This window comes from Orycteropus afer, unplaced genomic scaffold (genome assembly GCF_000298275.1).
Source record: "Orycteropus afer afer isolate SDZICR_OR568_19922 unplaced genomic scaffold, OryAfe1.0 scaffold00010, whole genome shotgun sequence".
NCBI lineage: Eukaryota > Metazoa > Chordata > Mammalia > Tubulidentata > Orycteropodidae > Orycteropus > Orycteropus afer.
In genome coordinates this window covers 3,833,240-3,852,016 of record NW_006921597.1, presented here as the reverse complement: position 1 = coordinate 3,852,016, position 18,777 = coordinate 3,833,240, and the positions used below count along the sequence as shown (strand labels likewise).

The window sequence follows — 18,777 nt, the reverse complement described above, 5'->3', positions numbered from 1 at the left end:
CAACCTTTCAGTTAGTAGCTGTGTTCATTAACCCAGGATGATGCTTTTGCTTCCTAATAATACTAAGTTTGGTAACCTAGCAAAGAATCCCAAAAAGACAGTTTCCTTCCCCACATCATCCACAAAACCAAAAACTCATTTCCAATGAGTGTATGCTGATTCATAGTTGTGATTCCAACTTATAACAAACCTATAGGACAGAGTAGAACTGCCCCATAGGGTTTCCAAAGCTGTAAATCTTTATGGATGCAGACTATCTCATCTTTCTCCTGCAGAGCAGCTGGTGTGTTCAAACCACTGACCTTTTGGTTACCAGCCCAAAGCTTTAGCCATAGTGCCTGTCACCAGAGCTCTCTACATCATCCATAGTTCCAGGCAATTCAGACAGGCAGTGGTTCCCGGGATCTCCCAGATACTAGTATCAGTTCAACCCATTTTTCCATTCTGATAGATTTCCTCAAAAAATGCACAGATTCAATTGGCATAACATACTATACAAAGCATTGTTCCATCTCCTACTCTGGCGAGTAGTGACTGGGGTCTTAAAAGCTAGCAAGCTGTCATCTAGATTCAATGATGGGTCTCTCCTCGTCAAGAGCAAAGAAGAATGAAGAAAAACAAAATTCGTGGAAACAATTAATCCCAGTGACTGGTACACCATGTGATCTGCAGCCTATACAACTATGAGACCAGAAGAACTAGATGGTGCCCAGCTACCACTGTCATCCATTTGGAAGGGAATCTATGTAGGAGATCCTTGATAGAGAAGAACAATGTGGAACAAAACTCAAAATCACTTGGAGAGGAAAAAAAAAAAAAGGTTGGGACCAGGTTTGCTGGTCCAATAGAGCCTGGTGGAACCACTGAGATTATGGCCCCTAAGTGCCCTTCAGGTCTGAAATTGAACCCACACCTGTGGTTTCCAGCCAAACAAAATACAAGCATATGAATTGAATATTTACCTCAAGTAGATACACTCCTTGGAGAGAACATTCATGGGAGAAAGAAGGGCTGCTTATGCACAGGGAGACAGCTCAGGGGGCAGGAATGCATGGAGGGATGGACACTGGGAAGAGGTAACTATGGGGAGGAAGTGGGAGGGGAGCTGTTGCATTGTGGTAAACTGTGGTCAATGACATGAGACAAAGTATATGTGAACTGCTGTATGGAAAGTGAATTTGCTCTATAAATCTTCACCCAAATCACAATAAATAAATAGATAGATAGATAGATAAATAAATAAAATACACAGAGCCATAAAATGGTCCTTTGGCATGTTCAGGAAATGCAAGTAGCCAACTGGAATAACAAGTGCCAGGAAAGGCCACTAAGAGGTGAAGCTGGTGAGGCAGATTGGCCCAGGTCCTGGAGGGCTGGGAATGCCATGAAGTGGCCACATTGAATGACAAGGGGCATTATCAGACTTGCACTTCAGAAAGATGATGGGCAGCTGGAGGGAGATCACATGGAAAGTGGATCTGGAGGTGAGGTAATGAAGGTCAGAAATTTTTTCAATAATCCTACAAGCGGTGGTGGAGCCTCTATTAGATCTAAGGCAGTGGGCATGAAGAGGAGGGACAGACAGTGGGGATTATTTAGAAGACTGAATAATCAGGGCTTGAGATTGTGGGGTAGGAGAATGAAGGAGTGGGGCATGGCTTCCTGTTTTCTGGTTTGGGCAGTAACTCCATCAGGAGCAACTCATCAGGAGGATGAATGTTGGATCCAAACAGCTGCATACTGTAGCTCTAGCTCTCCCGTTGCCCTCTCCTGAACATCTGAAGTGTTCCTGCTAGGCTTTTTGTTTTGTTTTTTCCTTTCAAGGTACAGAAATGTCCTTGGTGTGTTTGGAAGACTTTCAGGCACAAGCACGGGAGCATCTGTCCAAGTCATCTTGGGATTTTATTGATGGAGGAGCTGATGACAGCTTCACACTAGATGACAACATCGCAGCATTTAAAAGGTTTGGTGTCAGGTGTCTGTTCTATTGTTAAGTTAATATGCACTGGTTGAGAGCTCCTTGGAAGGTAGCAGTTCTGGTTTCTGCCTCCAAAGAACACAGGGTACTCAAGATCTAATAATGGAGGGGAAAGGAATTCTGATGGAACAATGATCGAACCACTCAGCTGCTAACTAACAGGTTGGCAGTTAGAACCCACCAGCAGCTCTGTGGGAGAAAGACTTGAAAATCTGCTCCCATAAAGATTTAAGCCTAGGAAACCCTATGGGTTGTTGTACCTTTTCTATAGGATCGCTGTGAGTCTGAACTTACTTGCTGGCACACAACAATAAGAATGGAGAGATGGATGGATTAAGAGGGGATTTATCTTACTACTTCTGTAAAATTAGCACAATTATCACAATATTCTAGAAACTTTGCAACCTGATAATATAGGACAAAAGCCCTGGAGATCACAGTCTCCTAGGCAGGAAGGAGAAGCCAGTTAAGTGGGCCTAAATCTCCCGAGTTTCTAAACTTCTGGCTTGGAGGAGAAAATGTAAGGCATGAGAGAGGACTCAGGAAATGTAGGCAATATGGAGAACCAAGGAGTCATAGGGATGATCCAAGAGAGAAGAGCAGGGGTTAGTAAACAACGGTCCACAGGCCAAATGTGGCCCTCTGCCTGTTTTTGTTTGGCCCACAAAGTAAGAACATTTTTAAATTATTTTTAAGTGGTTGAAAAAAATCAAAAAAAGAAAAAGTTTGTGACACTTGAAATTATATGAAATTCAAATTCCAGTGTTCACAAATAAAGTTTTATTGGAACAGCCATGCTCAGTCATTTACATATTATATATGGCTGCTTTTGTGCTACAACTGCAGAGTTGAGTAATTGTGACAGAGACTGTATGGCCCACAAAAGATAAAATATTTACTGTCTGGCCCTTCAAAAAAAGTTTGCTGGCTCCTGAGACAGAGAGGTAAAAACTGAAAAATTGGGATAGAAGTCAATAAGTTACTTTTATTCAGTATTTTAATTCTTAATTAGCTCCATACTCCCAAGCCCCAAACCATTGCCATCAAGTTGATTCCGATTCAAAGCAACCCTATAGGACACAGCAATAAGATCCACTCAATGGGGTTTCCAGCGGGTATTCTTTATGGAAAAAGACTGTCATATCTTCCTCCCACGGAGTGGCTGGTGCATTCAAACCAAAAACCTATCAGTTAGCAGCTGAACTCTTACCAAGGAGCCTGCCACCAAGACTCCTTCAGCACCATGCTACAGTTGTTGTTGTTATGTGCCATCAAGCTAGGCACTTTAAATGCTTTATCTCATTTTGTCTTTGCAAAACTATTAGGAAATATGTATCATTACTCCAATTTCATAGATGAAGTAACTGAGCCTACCTTACTAAAATTTGCACAATTAGTATTCCCAGAAATATATTTCTAAGTTTGTATACAGAAACAATATTTTGTGTAAAAATGAAAATTTTGGACCAAGAGGTTAAGTGCCCATTAGTTTTAAAAGTATGTTTTACATACTGTACTTATCATTTGTGTGTTCTCTTACCTTCTTCTAACTCAGTTTTAAAATCAGACCTTTAAATGAATTAATTTCTAGCACATGCACAAAAAAAAAAAAAAAGGATCATTAATTATTTGGGATTCTTCCTCTTTCAGTGGCCTTACTCACTTTTTGGAGAATTGTTTCTAATCTGAAAGGGGAAGAACCCAGAATGATTTCATGACTGTACTCTTCCTTTCTAGACCTTATTGCGTTGAATCAATCAGTCCCTCCAAGTGCTGAGAGTCTGGTCAGAAAAGCACAGCTCCAAGACACAGATCCCTGAAAGAGCAAGGCAGGGCATGGTGGGGACCATTTATGCACTAAAGGTTTACAGAAGTCAGGTTAATGTGGAATAGGATGCTAGAGAGGCTTCTTGGAGAGCTTCTATCTGCATCTATGCTATCTAATCAGCTATCAGCCAACTGAGTCCACTAGAGGTTTCTGGGGACCCATCTTGCTAAGACCCACACAGAAATCAGGTGCCCCAAGCCCATACAGTAAATCCAGCCTGGATAGTTAAACCTACCAAGAGAAAACCTCTGTGTTGCCTAGCATAGAATCCGTCTCCGCCCCCGGTTCCTGAAAGATATGTCAGAGGTGGACACCAGGACCACAATCCAAGGAAAGGAGATCAGTGCCCCCATTGGCATTGCACCCACAGGTTTCCACTGTCTCGCCTGGCCTGATGGAGAAATGAGCACAGCCAGAGGTATGGACCAACCTAACCGGAGACTTCCTTCCCAGAGGCCTAGATACATGCAGAAGAAAGTGAGAGGCACCAGTAAAATTTTTCTACAGAAGGGGCTTAAGGAGGAGATTGGGTTAGGGTTGGAGATGGTAAATGGGGAATGAAACTAAATATATATGTAATGTTGAATGTAAAACAAACACTTAAAATAACACATTTTAAAAAGGGGGGCGGGGGCTTAAGGACAGCAATCTGGTTAGAATTAGGGAAAGTGAGACAAGGAATTCTTAAGGCTGGGTTTCTATAACATTTCACCTAAGACTGAGAAAATATCCATTTTCCATAATAAACAGTGGGACAGAATGGAAGAGTCACTGCTAATAAATAAAACCAAAACCAACCTGTTGTCACTGAGTCGATTCAGACTCAGTGGCCCTCTAAGGACAGAGTAGAATTGTCCCATAGGATTTCCAAGGCTGTAATCTTTACAGAGGAGCTCTGGTAGCATAGTGCCTAAGGCACTTGACTGCTAACCAGAAGGCTTCCGGTTCAAACCCAGCAATTACTTCTCGGAAGGATGGTTGGGCAATCTACTTCTGTAGTGATCCCTCCTCAGAAACCCAAGGAGTCGCTATGAGTCAGGTCCAACTTGATGGCACATAGCAACAACAACAGCAACAATCTTTACAGAAGCATACTGCCACATCTTTCTCCCATGGAGTGGCTAGTGGATTCAAACTGCTGACCTTTTGGTTAGCAGCTGAGCGCTTAACCACTGCACCACTAAAGTGTCTTGTTGATAAATGTTGTTGTTGTTGTTGTTGTTGTTTTGCCGTGGAGTCGGCCCCGACTCATAGTGACCCCTCCTTGGGTTTCCGAGGCAGTATCACTATGGAAGTAGGATTGCCCAACCTTCCTTCCAAGGAGTGGCTGGTGGGTTTGAACCGCCAGCCTTCTGGTGAGCAGTCAAGTGCCTTAGGCACTATGCTACCAGAGCTCCCATTGATAAATAGGAAGGTGCTAAAATCCAAAACACCCCTCAGAATAGAGACACTGACTTCTCTGACTCACACTGTGGAGAAAGGCATGCTTAATGTGGTCTGCGTAGTGCCTAAGGCACTTGACTGCTAACCAGAAGGCTGGTGGTTCAAACCCACCAGCCACTCCTTGGAAGGAAGATAGGGCAATCTACTTCCGTAGTGATACTGCCTTGGAAACCCAAGGAGGGGTCACTATGAGTTGGGTATGACTTGACGGCACATAACAACAACAATGTGGTCTGAGGGAGGGGTCTCTTTGACCCCTCACGAGCCAAGGCTGGGGCTGAATGGCAATTCTCTGAAATTAAGATGAGGAGAAAATCATGAGGTTAGGTCCTGACATGAGTCCTTGGCAACTACTCTTACCAAATATTTCTTTTCCTTTTCCTCAATTGACTTCGTCTTCTTGTTTAATAAAACATTTCTTGTTGAGTATATCTGGTTCCTAGTGGTGTAGTGCCTAAGGCATTTGACTGCTAACCACAGGGCTGGCGGTTCAAAACCACCAGTCGCTCCTTGGAAGGAAGGTTGGGCAATCTAATTCTGTGGTGACACTGCCTCGGAAACCCAAGGAGGGATCACTATGAGTCGGAGTTAACTCCAAAGCAATAAGTTTGGTCTACGTTTGAGTAGTTTCCCATTCTCTCCACCCCTATTTGTTGTTGTTAGGTGCCGTAGAGTCCATTCTAACTCATAGTGACCCTGTGTACAAAAGAATGAAACACTCCCTGGTCCTGCACCATCTTCACAATCATTTCCATATTGTTGCAGCCACTATGTCAACCCATACCATTAAGAGTCTTCTTATCTTTCACTGACCCTCTACTTTACCACGCATGATGTCCTTCTCCAGGCACTGACCCCTCCTGGTAACACATCCAAAGTACGTGAGACAAAGTCTCACCATACTCGCTTCCAAGGAGCTTTTAACCTATACTTCTTCCAAGACAGATTTGTTCATTCTTCTGGTAGTTCACAGTATATTCAATATTCTTTGTTAGCACCATAATTCAAATGCATTAATTCTTCTTTGGTCTTTTTATTCATTGTTCAACTTTCTCATGCATGTGAGGTGATTGAAAATACTGTGGCTTGGGTCAGATACATCTTAGCCCTCAAAGTGATATCTTTGCTTTTTAACACTTTAAACAAGTCTTTTGCAACAGATTTGCCCAATGCAATCTGCCACCAAAATAAAATAAAATAAGAGAAGAAAAAGCCAAAAATATTCTTTAGTGACCCCTGCTCTTATTTTTTTTGCGAGACTGCCAGGTCTTCCCTGTGGTATTTTGCTTTGACTCCATGATCCAGAAAGCAATGAATCCAAGGATTCTAAAGCTGAATGTGACATACATCCTGATGGTATTAGGAACCAAGTCTGGCTGTAACCCAAAAATGTGGGTCAGTGCCTGGAGCAATGCAGAGTCAATTCAGTCACACCGAGAGAAGAGAGAAGAAAATGTTTAATCGTATATGCATAAGCAGGAAACAGAGTTTCAGAATACTCTAAATGTCTGCTCACCCTTAATGGGTAACTACAGGGTTAATATAGGTTGAGTTACAGCTTGTGATCATGTGAACACATTCCATTCCCAAGGACCGGGACTCTTTAATCCATTAGAAAGATAAAGAGAGGCCTCTAAGTTATGACTATACATACACCTTATCTCTTAGCTCTAGGAGGCATCAACACCAGGTGAATGCTGTTTTTCTCAAGGTCTACTTCCCTGGAATATCTCAGACTGTATTTTTGGTGTCTTGATTTTGTGCCTCTAAGTTGATAAGCTCTTTCCTGAGGCTATTTTGTACATGAGGTCATAATAGCTAGTTTGAAATATGACCAGTTTATTAAATCTTCATGGTTGAATGTGTTGTGTGGGGTTTTCTTGAGGAGGATGGCCTGGGGGAGGAGAGGAGAGGGGACAAAATAATGGGGTAGATCCTCTTAATGTTGTTGTTGTTGTTATGTGCCATCAAGTGGGATCTAACTCACAGCGACCCCTCCTTGGGTGACCCCTCCTTGGGTTTCCGAGGCAGTATCACTACAGAAGTAGATTGCCCCACCTTCCTTCCGAGGAGTGGCTGGTGGGTTTGAACCACCAGACTTCTGGTCAGCAGTCAAGTGCTTTAGGCACTATGCTACCAGAGCTCCCCCTCTTAATGTTAGGAATTGAAAATACCCTTTTGATTAGACAAAATTCTGTGTGCATGGGTTATAGAATGGTGGTGACATTAACCTGTTGCAAAATTCCATTGAAAATGATTAAAGTAGGAAATGAGAAATATGCAGTCCAGCAGTAGCAGCAGTGTCAACATCATGGTCACTACCATCATCATCAACCTCATTATCACTAACATTTGTACAATACATCACTTTGCAGTTAGAAGAGTGCTCCCATATCCAGGATCTTATTTATTCTCCCAATAATCCTATAAAATAATTATTACTTCCCCCATTTTACAGATAAGGGAAATAAGACTCAAGGCCACAGCTAAGATATGATAGAACTAGCATTCCTCTAATTCCAGATGTCATTCTTTTGCCACTACAAAGCTCAGTCTTCTCCAATGGAATTACATTTCCTCATTCTCTTCCCTCAAACTCACTTCTGCTTCATTAAAGAGATCACAAGAGAAGTCCACTTCCTGCTCAAACTTTACAACATGCCCAACCTAGTTATAAGCATAAAATGGCATCTCTGGTTGAAAATATTTTCTTCTGAAGTATGGGTATTGTATGAAAGGTATACAGAGGAGAACCTAAGCATTTTTATGCCACCTAGTCTGGACATGGGAAGCTCTGGTGGCATAGTGCATAAGGCATTTGACTGCTAACCAGAAGGCTGGCGGTTCAAACCCATTAGCCACTCCTTGGAAGGAAGACTGGGTAATCTACTTCTATAGAGATACCACCTCTGAAACCCAAGGAGGAGTCACTATGAGTCGGATTCGACTCTATGGCATTGAGTGAGTCTGGTCACAGTGCTTAAGACGTTTGACTGCTAACCAGAAGTTTAGTGGTTCAAACTCACTAGCTGCTCCACGGAAGGAAGATGGGGCAATCTACTTCCATAAAGATTTGCCACCTTGGAAACCCAAAGAGGGTCACTTTCAGTTAGAATGGGCTCATGGCAGTGAGTTTGGTTTTGAATGTGAGTCTGATCAAGCCACCTCCTATCCCTGCCCTACAGGGTAACAAAATGAAGTCAAGCTTTATTTCTACTCACAGGGCAGCACAAACTCCTAAGGCCTCCCACTCCAGTCCAGAACACTCCTGCCCTCCAACCTGAGTTGTGTCTTTTGCTTTTGCAGCTGCCCAAGCAGCTGGCATCTGCTATATTACTAGCACATATGCATCATGCACCCTTGAAGATATTGTTACTGCTGCCCCTGGAGGCCTCCGATGGTTCCAATTCTATGTGCAGCCAGATCGGCAGCTAAACAAACAGCTGATCCAGAGGGCAGAGTCCCTGGGTTTCAAAGCTCTGGTAATCACTGTAGATGTACCCACAGTCGGCAACAGGCGACATGACATTCGAAACAAACTGGACTTGAAGAGGAACTTATTGCTAAAGGATCTTCGATCCCCTAAAGAGGTAATAAAAATACCCAATTCAGTGGGTAGGCATTACAGGAGGGAAATTTCCTTCCCTCTGTCTTCCTTTCTTCCCTTCCACAAACATTCTTTGACTACTCTGTGCTATACAGTGGAGTTGCAGCAGTTCAAAAAACACACATGGGCCCTATTCCCAGAGCTTCCAAACAAAATATAAGATAAAACATTCTCACCCCTGGAGCTGCCCAACTTGCCACCAAATTTGGAACCTAAGAAACAGGAAATATAATTGCTGTCAATAAATTGTACATCTGTAAAAAACTGAATTGGCAAAAACAAAAAAAAAAGAAGAAGAAGAAGAAATAGGAAATACATAGAAGGATCTTTGCATGGAACAGGAGAGTAAATAAAAGTTCTTCTGAGGTTTTCTACCTTATGGCACACTTAGAAAATGATCATTTTGGATGGCACACTTTGACAAAGTGCTATCTGGAGAAGATACACACAGCTCAGGCTTCACCCTGAAAACTGACGAGTCAATATCTCTGCATATTTAGAACTCGTCCAGGAAGTACTGCATCTCACTTGTTTGGAATCTCTGAACTAGATGCCAGCAAAGAGCACTTCCCCCATTAAATCCTACAATGAATGGGATAGAGTGAAAAGCCATAGTTGAATTCCACTGATTATAGTACAGAAGGTGATGCAAATGTTTTCAGCCAATGGGCAGCTACAATACTTAGCCAAGTGTCTCAACAGTTCTACCCATTAACCATAAATTGGCCTTGAGGTTTCTGAAAACTTTATCTCTGACTCAAGAGGCACATTGGGGTTTAGGGGTATTTCAAACACATAGTGAACCAAGGGTAAATGCAGGGTAATATCTGATGTAGGATTATTGAAATATTTCTTAGTTCTCCTTATCCTGGGCATATCTCAACCATAACACATCAAATTATGAATGCTTTTATCCATCTCTCTCTGAGACCTTCTAAAGTAACGACTGTATCCTGTTTATCTTTGTATCACAAGGACCTGCCACAATTACTGAGCAAGTATTCGACTAATGGTTAATGAATAAACAATTTAAGTAGAAATTCTTTTATATATGTTTTATTAGGAATAGGACCTAGAAGCATTGTTGAATTTTATTGTTCCTCTTTTCAAGCTTACGAATGGTAGATCTTCAAATGTGTCTCATCTTAGGGATGGGTCAAGCAGTTTTGAAGGAGTTCAGGACTAAGTTTCCCTTTCTATTTTCCGCAGAGAGATTCTACACCGCATCTCCAGATGTCTCCCATTAACCCATCCTTATGCTGGAATGATCTCTCCTGGTATCAAAGCATAACTCAATTGCCCATCATCCTTAAAGGGATCTTGACAAAAGAGGATGCAGAGCTAGCAGTGAAGCACAATGTCCATGGCATCATTGTTTCCAACCATGGTGGGAGGCAGCTTGATGGAGTTGCTGCATCAGTAAGTAGGATGACTTCCAAGGAGAAAAAGAGACAGAGACAGAGAGAGAGAGAGTGTATCCACAAGCAAAGTACTCTGTACAATTTGGTACACATTTGCCCCTCCCTTCCCACATATGTTGGTATATCACTGTACATTTTAAGGGCTTTAAATCACAAATAATAGCCTAATGTGAATCAGGTCATTTTTACACATTTGACTCATATCATCTCTAATTCTTACAAATTTTGCAAGATGAGTATTTTTATCTCTGTTTTAAAGATGGAGATGCTGCAGTTTAGAGATGTGAAGGACTTGTCCATGTTGATAACCACAGTTAGTAAGTGGTTAAGGTGGACCTTGATAAAAAGCAATGCTCCAGAGCATTGAGTTATCCTGCCTTCTAGGAAAAGCACTCAGTTGAAGTTTGCCTCTTTTCATGGACTGTGCACTCATATTTTCTCTTATGACACACTGCAGGAAAGAGTAGCACTTTGTTTAATCCGGTAAATATTGGTCTTTCACAATACAACTGAAGTTTGCCCTAATGAGTCCTTTATTAAAATCTACAACAGCCTATGAATTTATGTTCATTAAAGATGGAGTATGCAAGTAAAAAATGAGGAGGTAAGAGACAGGAAAAGAATCTTTAAATGGGAATTAATTATTGATTTATTTCCATGGAGAATGTATTTTTCCAGAGGTTCTTCTACAGCTGCTTGACTCATTTTTTAAAAAAAGAAAAGTACAAGTTTTTCCTCTAAATTTTGTTAATTTTTTTATTAAGTAAAACATGTTCACTGCAGATAAATTATAAAATACACATAATTTTTAAAAAGATAAAATTCACCCTTAATTTCATCACTATCATTAATGTTAATATTTTGGTAATTGTTATCAACATTTTAATGTAAATATGCCATTTTGTGCTTTAAAAACTATACATACTATTTTGTAATTTTCGTCTTTGACAATATATTAAGAGCATCTTTTCATTTCAATCAATATGCTTCTGTTGTCTGTAATGGTTGTATAGTATGAATGGGGCAATCTACTTCCATAATGATATCTCCTTGGAAATCCACGGAGGGGTCGCTATGAGTCAGATCCCACTCCATGGCAGTGAGGTGTTTTTTTTTTTTTGTTTGTTTGTTTTTTTTAATCTTCTATTATTGAACACCTGTTGAGATTCCAATCTTCTGCTATTTTAAGCAATGCATCTGTAACTATTCTTAAAGCTAAATTGTTTGCATAGTCTCAATTACTTTGTTTTGACAAATTCCAGAGGTCTAAATGTTATGTCAGATGGTTTATACACTCTAAGGTTTGTGGTGCTTAGAGGTTTAAGAAGCACTCACTCACCTCCTCCTCTCCAGTATCAGATTACCCAATAAGCAAGGTAAGCACTGGCTTACTTGTGCTTACTTACTAATGTGTAGTGAACTATTTCACATTTTTTCACCACATCAAAAATTCTGCTTCTAGGTATGGCTGGCGTTTGTTTCTCTCCCAAACCTACAGAACCTTCCTACAGAATCAAAACCTGTTTTCTAATTTATAGTCCCTGACAGGGATGGAGTACCAGTAAGCAAGGTAAGCAGAAGCTTACTTGTGCTTACTTACTAATCTATAGTGAACAATTTCACATAGGTTTGACTAAGTCTTTGTAATAAGCTTACCTTGCTTATTGGGTAATCTGTCCTGCTCCTTTCCACCAGGCTCTGATGATAGAGAATGTTGTTGTTGTTTGCCGTCGAGTCGGACCCGACTCATAGCGAGTCAGACCCTCCTTGAGTTTCTGAGGCAGTATCACTGTGGAAGTAGATTGCCCCATCTTCCTTCCAAGGAGTGGCTGGTGGATTTGAACCGCCAGCCTTCTGGTTAGCAGTCAAGTGCCTTAGCCACAATGCTACCAGAGCTCCCCAATGATAGAGAATAGGCACAGGAGAACAAGGGACATGCCTTCTCGTACCTCTCTGATAAGGGTTGCTTTGAAAAGCATTCTTGTTCTGTCCCAAATCTTTCATCTTATAACCTTAAGAGAAAATGGGTCTGCAGAGTACTCTCTGACCTCTCCCACCAGCCTCTGCAAGGATACCCACAAACCTACTTGTCACACACCTAGTAACTGGTAGAAAGAGGGCATAAAAGAGTGTGGCAAGCCCTGGGCCTTCCCAACTGTGCTTCTAAGTGGGAGCAGAAAGCAAAGAAGAACCCACTCAGGCACACAGCAAATAAACAGGGTAGAATATCGGCTTTTAGAATAAAACAGAAACATCTATTAATGTTAGACTCTCATGAGTCAGTTAAACCAACCTCGTTCCCTTGAAGAAGATTGAATAATGATTGAGAAAGAGGCAGACAAATTCTCCCCCTTACTTCCTCAACAGAGAATGAGTGTTGGCAGAACATCTTCTCTTTCACACAGGCTAAGGAGAAAGAAAGAGAGGAATTTCTCTAACCCCATTGTGGCTGACAAACATGCTATTCTCTCAAACTATTTGATTTAACAACCAAACCCCAGGTTATCCAAAACCAAGCCAAACTCACTGCCATCGAGTTGGATCTGACTCATAGTGACTCCTCCTTGGGTTTCTGAGGCAGTATCACTATGGAAGTAGATTGCCCAACCTTCCTTCCGAGGAGTGGTGGTGGGTTTGAATCACCAGCCTTCTGGTTAGCAGTCAAATGCCTTAGGCACTATGCCACCAGAACTTATAAAGTTATGCAGGGGCAAGGCTAATGTGAGGTAATGAAGCACTTTGCCTCAGGCTCATTATTTAAAATGAATGCAAAAAAAAAAAAAAAATCCATGTTGAACAAAATATCAACATCAAACAAAGACAAGATCCAGTCCTACACTTGAATAATGTTGCTTCAGTAACCTCGCCTTAATCCTCTCTGTATTTCAAATAAGACTTTATTTATTAAAACAGGTCCCCAGCTCACAGGCCAAATTTTCCCAACTTGATTTTTTACGTATTGAATTAAAATATTATTTATCTTGATTACTAAGGTTTTTTTGGCATCCCCTTAAATTTTGTGCTCACTCTATTCCAGTCCTCTGAGGGCAATGGCCTTTTGAGTGACATTCCCAGCTATGAGGCTCCATATCTAACACAGTCCTTATGCTTCTCCCTAGGGCCAGGGGAGGGGATAAGTCAGCTTCTGTTCCTAAGAGACTCTAATGAATGTTTTGTTCTGACCTATCAAAAATTAACTCTAAAAGCATGTTATACCCTAGACTGAAAATTCAACCCCTGTTCTTTTTCTCATCTCAAATTATCTTAAGCTGTATTAACCAATATGACTCACCAGAAGAGTTTGTACAAATACGTTCATTTCTTTCTCACAACATCATAGAAATAATTTAAACAATACTATGCTGGGAATACAAAAATTTCTCATATTTGGAATGAATTCCTCCCAGTTATTACATGAAAGTCAGAAACACTCAATTCCTTTACCACTTGTAAATTAAAGTAAAAAGTTCTTTTATCTCCAGTTTCTTACCCTGCTTAGCCTTAGCCAAAAGATCTTCATCAGAAGAAAGAGCCCTGGTGCTACAGTGATTAAGTGTTCAACTGCTAACCAAAAGTTGGTGATCTGAACCCACCAGAGGTGCTGCAGGAGAAAAGACCTGGAAATCTGATACCCTAAAGATTACAGCCTTAGAAACCTTATGGAGCAATTCTACTCTGTCCTATAGGGTTGCTATGAGTTGGAATTGACTGGACAGCAATGACTAGGTTTCAGCAACTGGTCTTGCTGAATTTCTATCCAGTTTCTTAGTTGTGCCATGAGGAAGTCAGGAATGACTTGGTAGACAGCAATTTCTAAAAAACACGCAATCTAGTTACATAGAACAAGCCGCAGTCAAGACTGGCAGGTGCTGGGAATTATACTCATTTTGCCAAGAGTATTAGTGCCTTGACAATAGAAAATATGTCTAGCTGTGTCCTCCAGAAAAAGAGAGTGGGAGAAAATTAAAGTCAAATTTTTTCTGTAAAAAAGGAGAATGCTAAAGTGAACATTATAAATAGAAAATTTCCTCATTAGGATATACAGTGGAACCTAGCCATTCTCCCAATCTGTAGACAAATAAGTGAGTCAAAAAGAAGCTGTCCTCAGGGGAAAGCAGAAAATTGCAGGAGGGGGAGCCTGGAAAGGCTCACTGGGCCTTGGGAAGGCAGCTGCTGCTACTTTTGATAGACACCAGCAGTTTCAAGCTGACAAAGAACTTGTGAAGGGCATTGTCCCAGCTTGGACTTCCTGGTCCGATCCCATGTTGTAAGGGCACCTCTGCCCCATGAGTCTTTCAGAGTCACATGGGAATCCCAGAGCCACATGGACATTTCTTTTTTAGATCGATGCCTTGACAGAGGTTGTGACTGCTGTGAAAGGGAAGATTGAAGTGTACCTGGATGGTGGTATCCGAACTGGCAATGATGTGCTAAAGGCCCTAGCACTTGGAGCAAAATGTGTTTTTCTTGGGAGACCCATCCTGTGGGGTCTTGCTTGCAAGGTGAGAATGGCAAAGTGAAAGTCAACTGGAGAATACAGAGCTTCTCATTCATGTTCATGCTTTTCTGTGGATTCATCTTCAAACTTAGCCCCTTTTCCAGGTATCTCAGACTCCTGAAGGCTAGTTACAGCTACCTGCATCTTCCTGCTGCCATTTCAGACTTTCAATAGTTCCCACTTGGCATCTTTTTCTCTTTACCCTCCTTTATTCCCAACATTGTTCTAATTTCACAGATGTCCTCCACCAAAGCTTGGGCTACACCCAGGATTTAGATGTAGTGGATAGTTAGAATGTTCCTTCATGGCTCTTTAACTGTCTTTCTCTCTCTGTGTCTCGGGACCAGGGTGAACATGGTATTCTGGAAGTTTTGAACATCTTAAAAAAGGAGTTTCACACATCCATGACCCTTACAGGTAAGTTTTGTATCCTTCTTGGTTTGGAGCTTAAAGAGGGAGATCTAAAGAACAGGAGGGGTTGTCTCTCTACATGCTTCCAAAAAAAATAGAAAAAAATTGTTGTCGTCAAATCAATTCTGACTCATGGTGAACCCATGTGTTACAGATTAGGACTGAGCTCCGTAGGGTTTTCTTGGTTGTAAATGTTTTACGGAAGCTAATCACCAGACTTTTCTTCTATGGTGCCACTGGGTGGGTTCAAGCTACCAACTGTCCAGAAAAGAGAACACGGAAGAAACATGCTAGACCAGGTTGTTTCAGTTACCTAATGCCTCTCTGACCGGAATATACCACAAATGGGATAGCTTTAACAAATAGTTTATTGTCACAGTTTTGGAGGCTTGATGTCTGAGTTCAAAGTGCCAGGCTCTAGGGGCTGGGTGAAAGCCTCTCAGCCTTGGGCTTCAGCTCTGCCTCCTGCTCCTGGCCCACTGAAGCTGGAGGCTTTCTTCACTCAGGCAGCTGCTGGATGCTGAGGCTGACAAACCCAAGGTTCACAAGTAAAAAGGCACAGTCCTGATGTTATCAAATGACATGGAAGGTCACTAATTCAACTCCAGAAGAAGTCCCAGGACTGGCAGGGCATGGCAGGCTGTTGAACAATGACACAGCTACATGCAGGGTTCAAGCACGCCATAAGTTAGAGACCATTCCCAAAGATGCTTCTTATATATGGAAAGCAGACCACATCCCAAAAGCAGCTTACTCAGCTGCTCATGCCGGATTCCACCATGGAGTTGATTGCCAGTCTCATCATGGGGAATAACTACATCCAGCTGCCCAGCCACTCAACTAGGCCCAGCCAAGTTGACACACAACCTTAGCTACCACACAGGTTTAAGCATACACTTAAAATGTGATATATCTGCAATGAAAGCAACTGCAATTTCTGAATTATGGGAAAGAAGAGTCCCATTTTACTCTGCTTCACTCAGATGACACCAGGCATATTGGATGATGCTCTGGGTGTCCTCTTTTAAGTCATATGCAGACACTGTGAATAGTCAAAAATTGTGCGAAAGAGAAAGGGAGGGAAAATGAGGAGATACAAAGAGGAAGAGAGAAGGGCACACAATGTCTGATGGAGAAGTACTGTCCTGCATAAGCACAGGTGACAGAACAAATACAAATGTCTCAACATTTTAACTCCAGAGTGAAATTATAAAGTTGCACTCATAAAATATCATAAGTTTTTAGCAAAGGCTGGGGTTCCAGTGATCTTGTACAATAGTAGGTCTTAACCAATGATGGTACCTTCCTCTTCAAAGACATTTGGGCTTTGATTTCTTGTGGTGTTTTATACTTGTCACAATGACTGTAGGGCATGTACTACAGGTATTTAGTGCTCAGGGATACTAAATGTTCTAAAATGCTTGGAATCCTCTAATAGTGAAGAATTATCCTACCCCAAATGTCCATAGCAAATAGCTCTCTTTGAGAAACTCTACTGGTACTCACTAGTCTCAGTGTTGTTGTTGTTATGTGCCATGGAGTCGGACCCAACTCATAGCGACCCCTCCTTGGGTTTCCAAGGCAGTATCACTATGGAAGCAGATTGCCCCATCTTCCTTCCCAGGAGTTACTGGTGGGTTTGAACCGCCAGCCCTCTGGTTAGCAGTCCAGTGCCTTAGGCACTACGCTACCAGAGCTCCCTTCAGTCTCAGTAGGTCTTTGTAATATATTGCAGTGTAAGAGGACAGACAGGATGAACTCCAAAAAGACTTCCAGTCATTCCTCAATTCACAGAATCAAGACCACTTCTACTCCATTCATGTATTTTCACAAATGTTATTGAGCATCTGTCCTATGCCAGGCACAACACAAGATGTTCAAGTCTTCTCAAGTCTGGCTGTGATATAATATTTAGAAAAGTATCTCACACCCAGTGTCTGAGTTGCATATTATTCATTAAAGTAGCAGTCTCAACTTTCTGGTCTTGAGCAGTATAAGCTAGAAAATTTAGGCCAGCATTAATGCCAGTGCCAGGCTCAATTCCACTGAGCAGACAGAAATGGATCAAGACCGCTAGGTTTCAGACCATCAGTTTCAGGCAGGCCCATACTGTTGTTGTTAGGTTCAATCAAGTCAATTCCAACTCACAGTGACCCCACATGCAAAGTAGAACTGCCCTATAGGGTTTTCTTGGCTGTAATCTTTCCAGACCACCATTCATCTATCAGTTTATCATACTGTGGTGGCTTGTGTATTGCTGTGAGGCTGGAGGCTGTGCCACCAGTATTTCAAATACCAGCAGGGTCACCCATGGTGGACAGGTTTCAGTGGAACTTCCAGACTAAGACAGACTTGAAGAAGGAAGGGACCATCCACTTCCCAAAGAATTGGCCAGTGAAAACCTTTTTGAATAGCAGTGAAACACTGCCTGATACATTACTAGAGAGCTTAATGAATAGCCCTGAAACATTTGTCCCCTATAGTGCTGGAAGATGAGCCTCTCAGGTTGCAAGGCACTCAGAATATGACTGGGGAAGAGCTGCCTCCTCAGGGTAGAGTTGACCTTAATGATGTGGATGGAGTAAAGCTTTTGAGGCATCCATCTGCTGATGTAGCACAACTCAAAATGGGAAGAAATAGCTGCAAACATCCATTAATAATGAGAACATGGAATGTATGAAGTATGAATCTAGGAAAATTGGAAGTTGTCAAAAATGAAATGGAACACATAAAGATCAATATCCTAGGCATTAGTGAGCTGAAATGGACTGGTTTTGGCCATTTTGAATCAGACAACCATATGATCTACTATGCCGAGAATGACAAATTGAAGAGGAATGGCGTGGCATTCATCATCACAAAGAATGTTTCAACCTCTATCCTGAAGTACAATGCTGTCAGTGATAGGATAATATCCATATGCCTACAAGGAAGACCAGTTAAAAATAATATTATTCAAATTTACACACAAACCGCCAAAGCCAAAGATGAGAAAATTGAAGTTTTTACCAACTTCTGCATTCTGAAATTGACCAAACATGTAATCAAGATGTATTGATTATCACTGGTGATTGGAATGCAAAAGTTGAAACAAAGAAGAATCACCTGTAGTTGGAAAATGTGACCTTGGTGATAGAAATAACACTGAAAATCACATGCTAGAATTTTGCAAGACCGACTGATTCATTGCAAATACATTTCTTCAGCTACACAAACAGCAGCTATACACGTGGACTCACTAGACGGAGTACACAGGAATCACTTCAGCTACATCTGTGGCAAGAGGCAATGAAGACGCTCAATACCTTCAGCCAAAACAAGGCCAGGAGCTGTCTGTGGAACAGACCATCAGTTGCTCATATGCAAGTTGTGGTAGTTATGTTTGTGTATCAACTTGGCTGGGCCTGGTTGAGTGGCTGAGCAGCTGGTGGTAGTTATTCCCCATGATGAGACTGGCAATCAACTCCATGATGGGATCTACCACAAGCAGCTGAGTAGCTGTCTTTGGGATGTAGTCTGCTTCCTGTATATAAGGTGATGCCTTGGGAATGGTCTCTAGCCTTTGGCACACTTGGACCCTGCATGTAACTG

General features: G+C 41.7%; 1 protein-coding gene across 1 annotated transcript in view; it reads left to right on the top strand.

The window, feature by feature from the left end:
- Positions 1-1,832: 1,832 nt before the first annotated feature.
- Positions 1,833-18,777, top strand: part of HAO2 (hydroxyacid oxidase 2) — a 65,687-nt gene continuing 48,742 nt past the window's right edge. Inside the window, exons 1-6 of the mRNA XM_042782051.1 lie at positions 1,833-1,963; positions 4,073-4,224; positions 8,556-8,839; positions 10,066-10,275; positions 14,621-14,779; positions 15,123-15,192. Of these exons, the coding sequence (XP_042637985.1) occupies positions 1,833-1,963; positions 4,073-4,224; positions 8,556-8,839; positions 10,066-10,275; positions 14,621-14,779; positions 15,123-15,192 (1,006 nt within the window). The remainder of the gene's footprint in view (positions 1,964-4,072; positions 4,225-8,555; positions 8,840-10,065; positions 10,276-14,620; positions 14,780-15,122; positions 15,193-18,777) is intronic.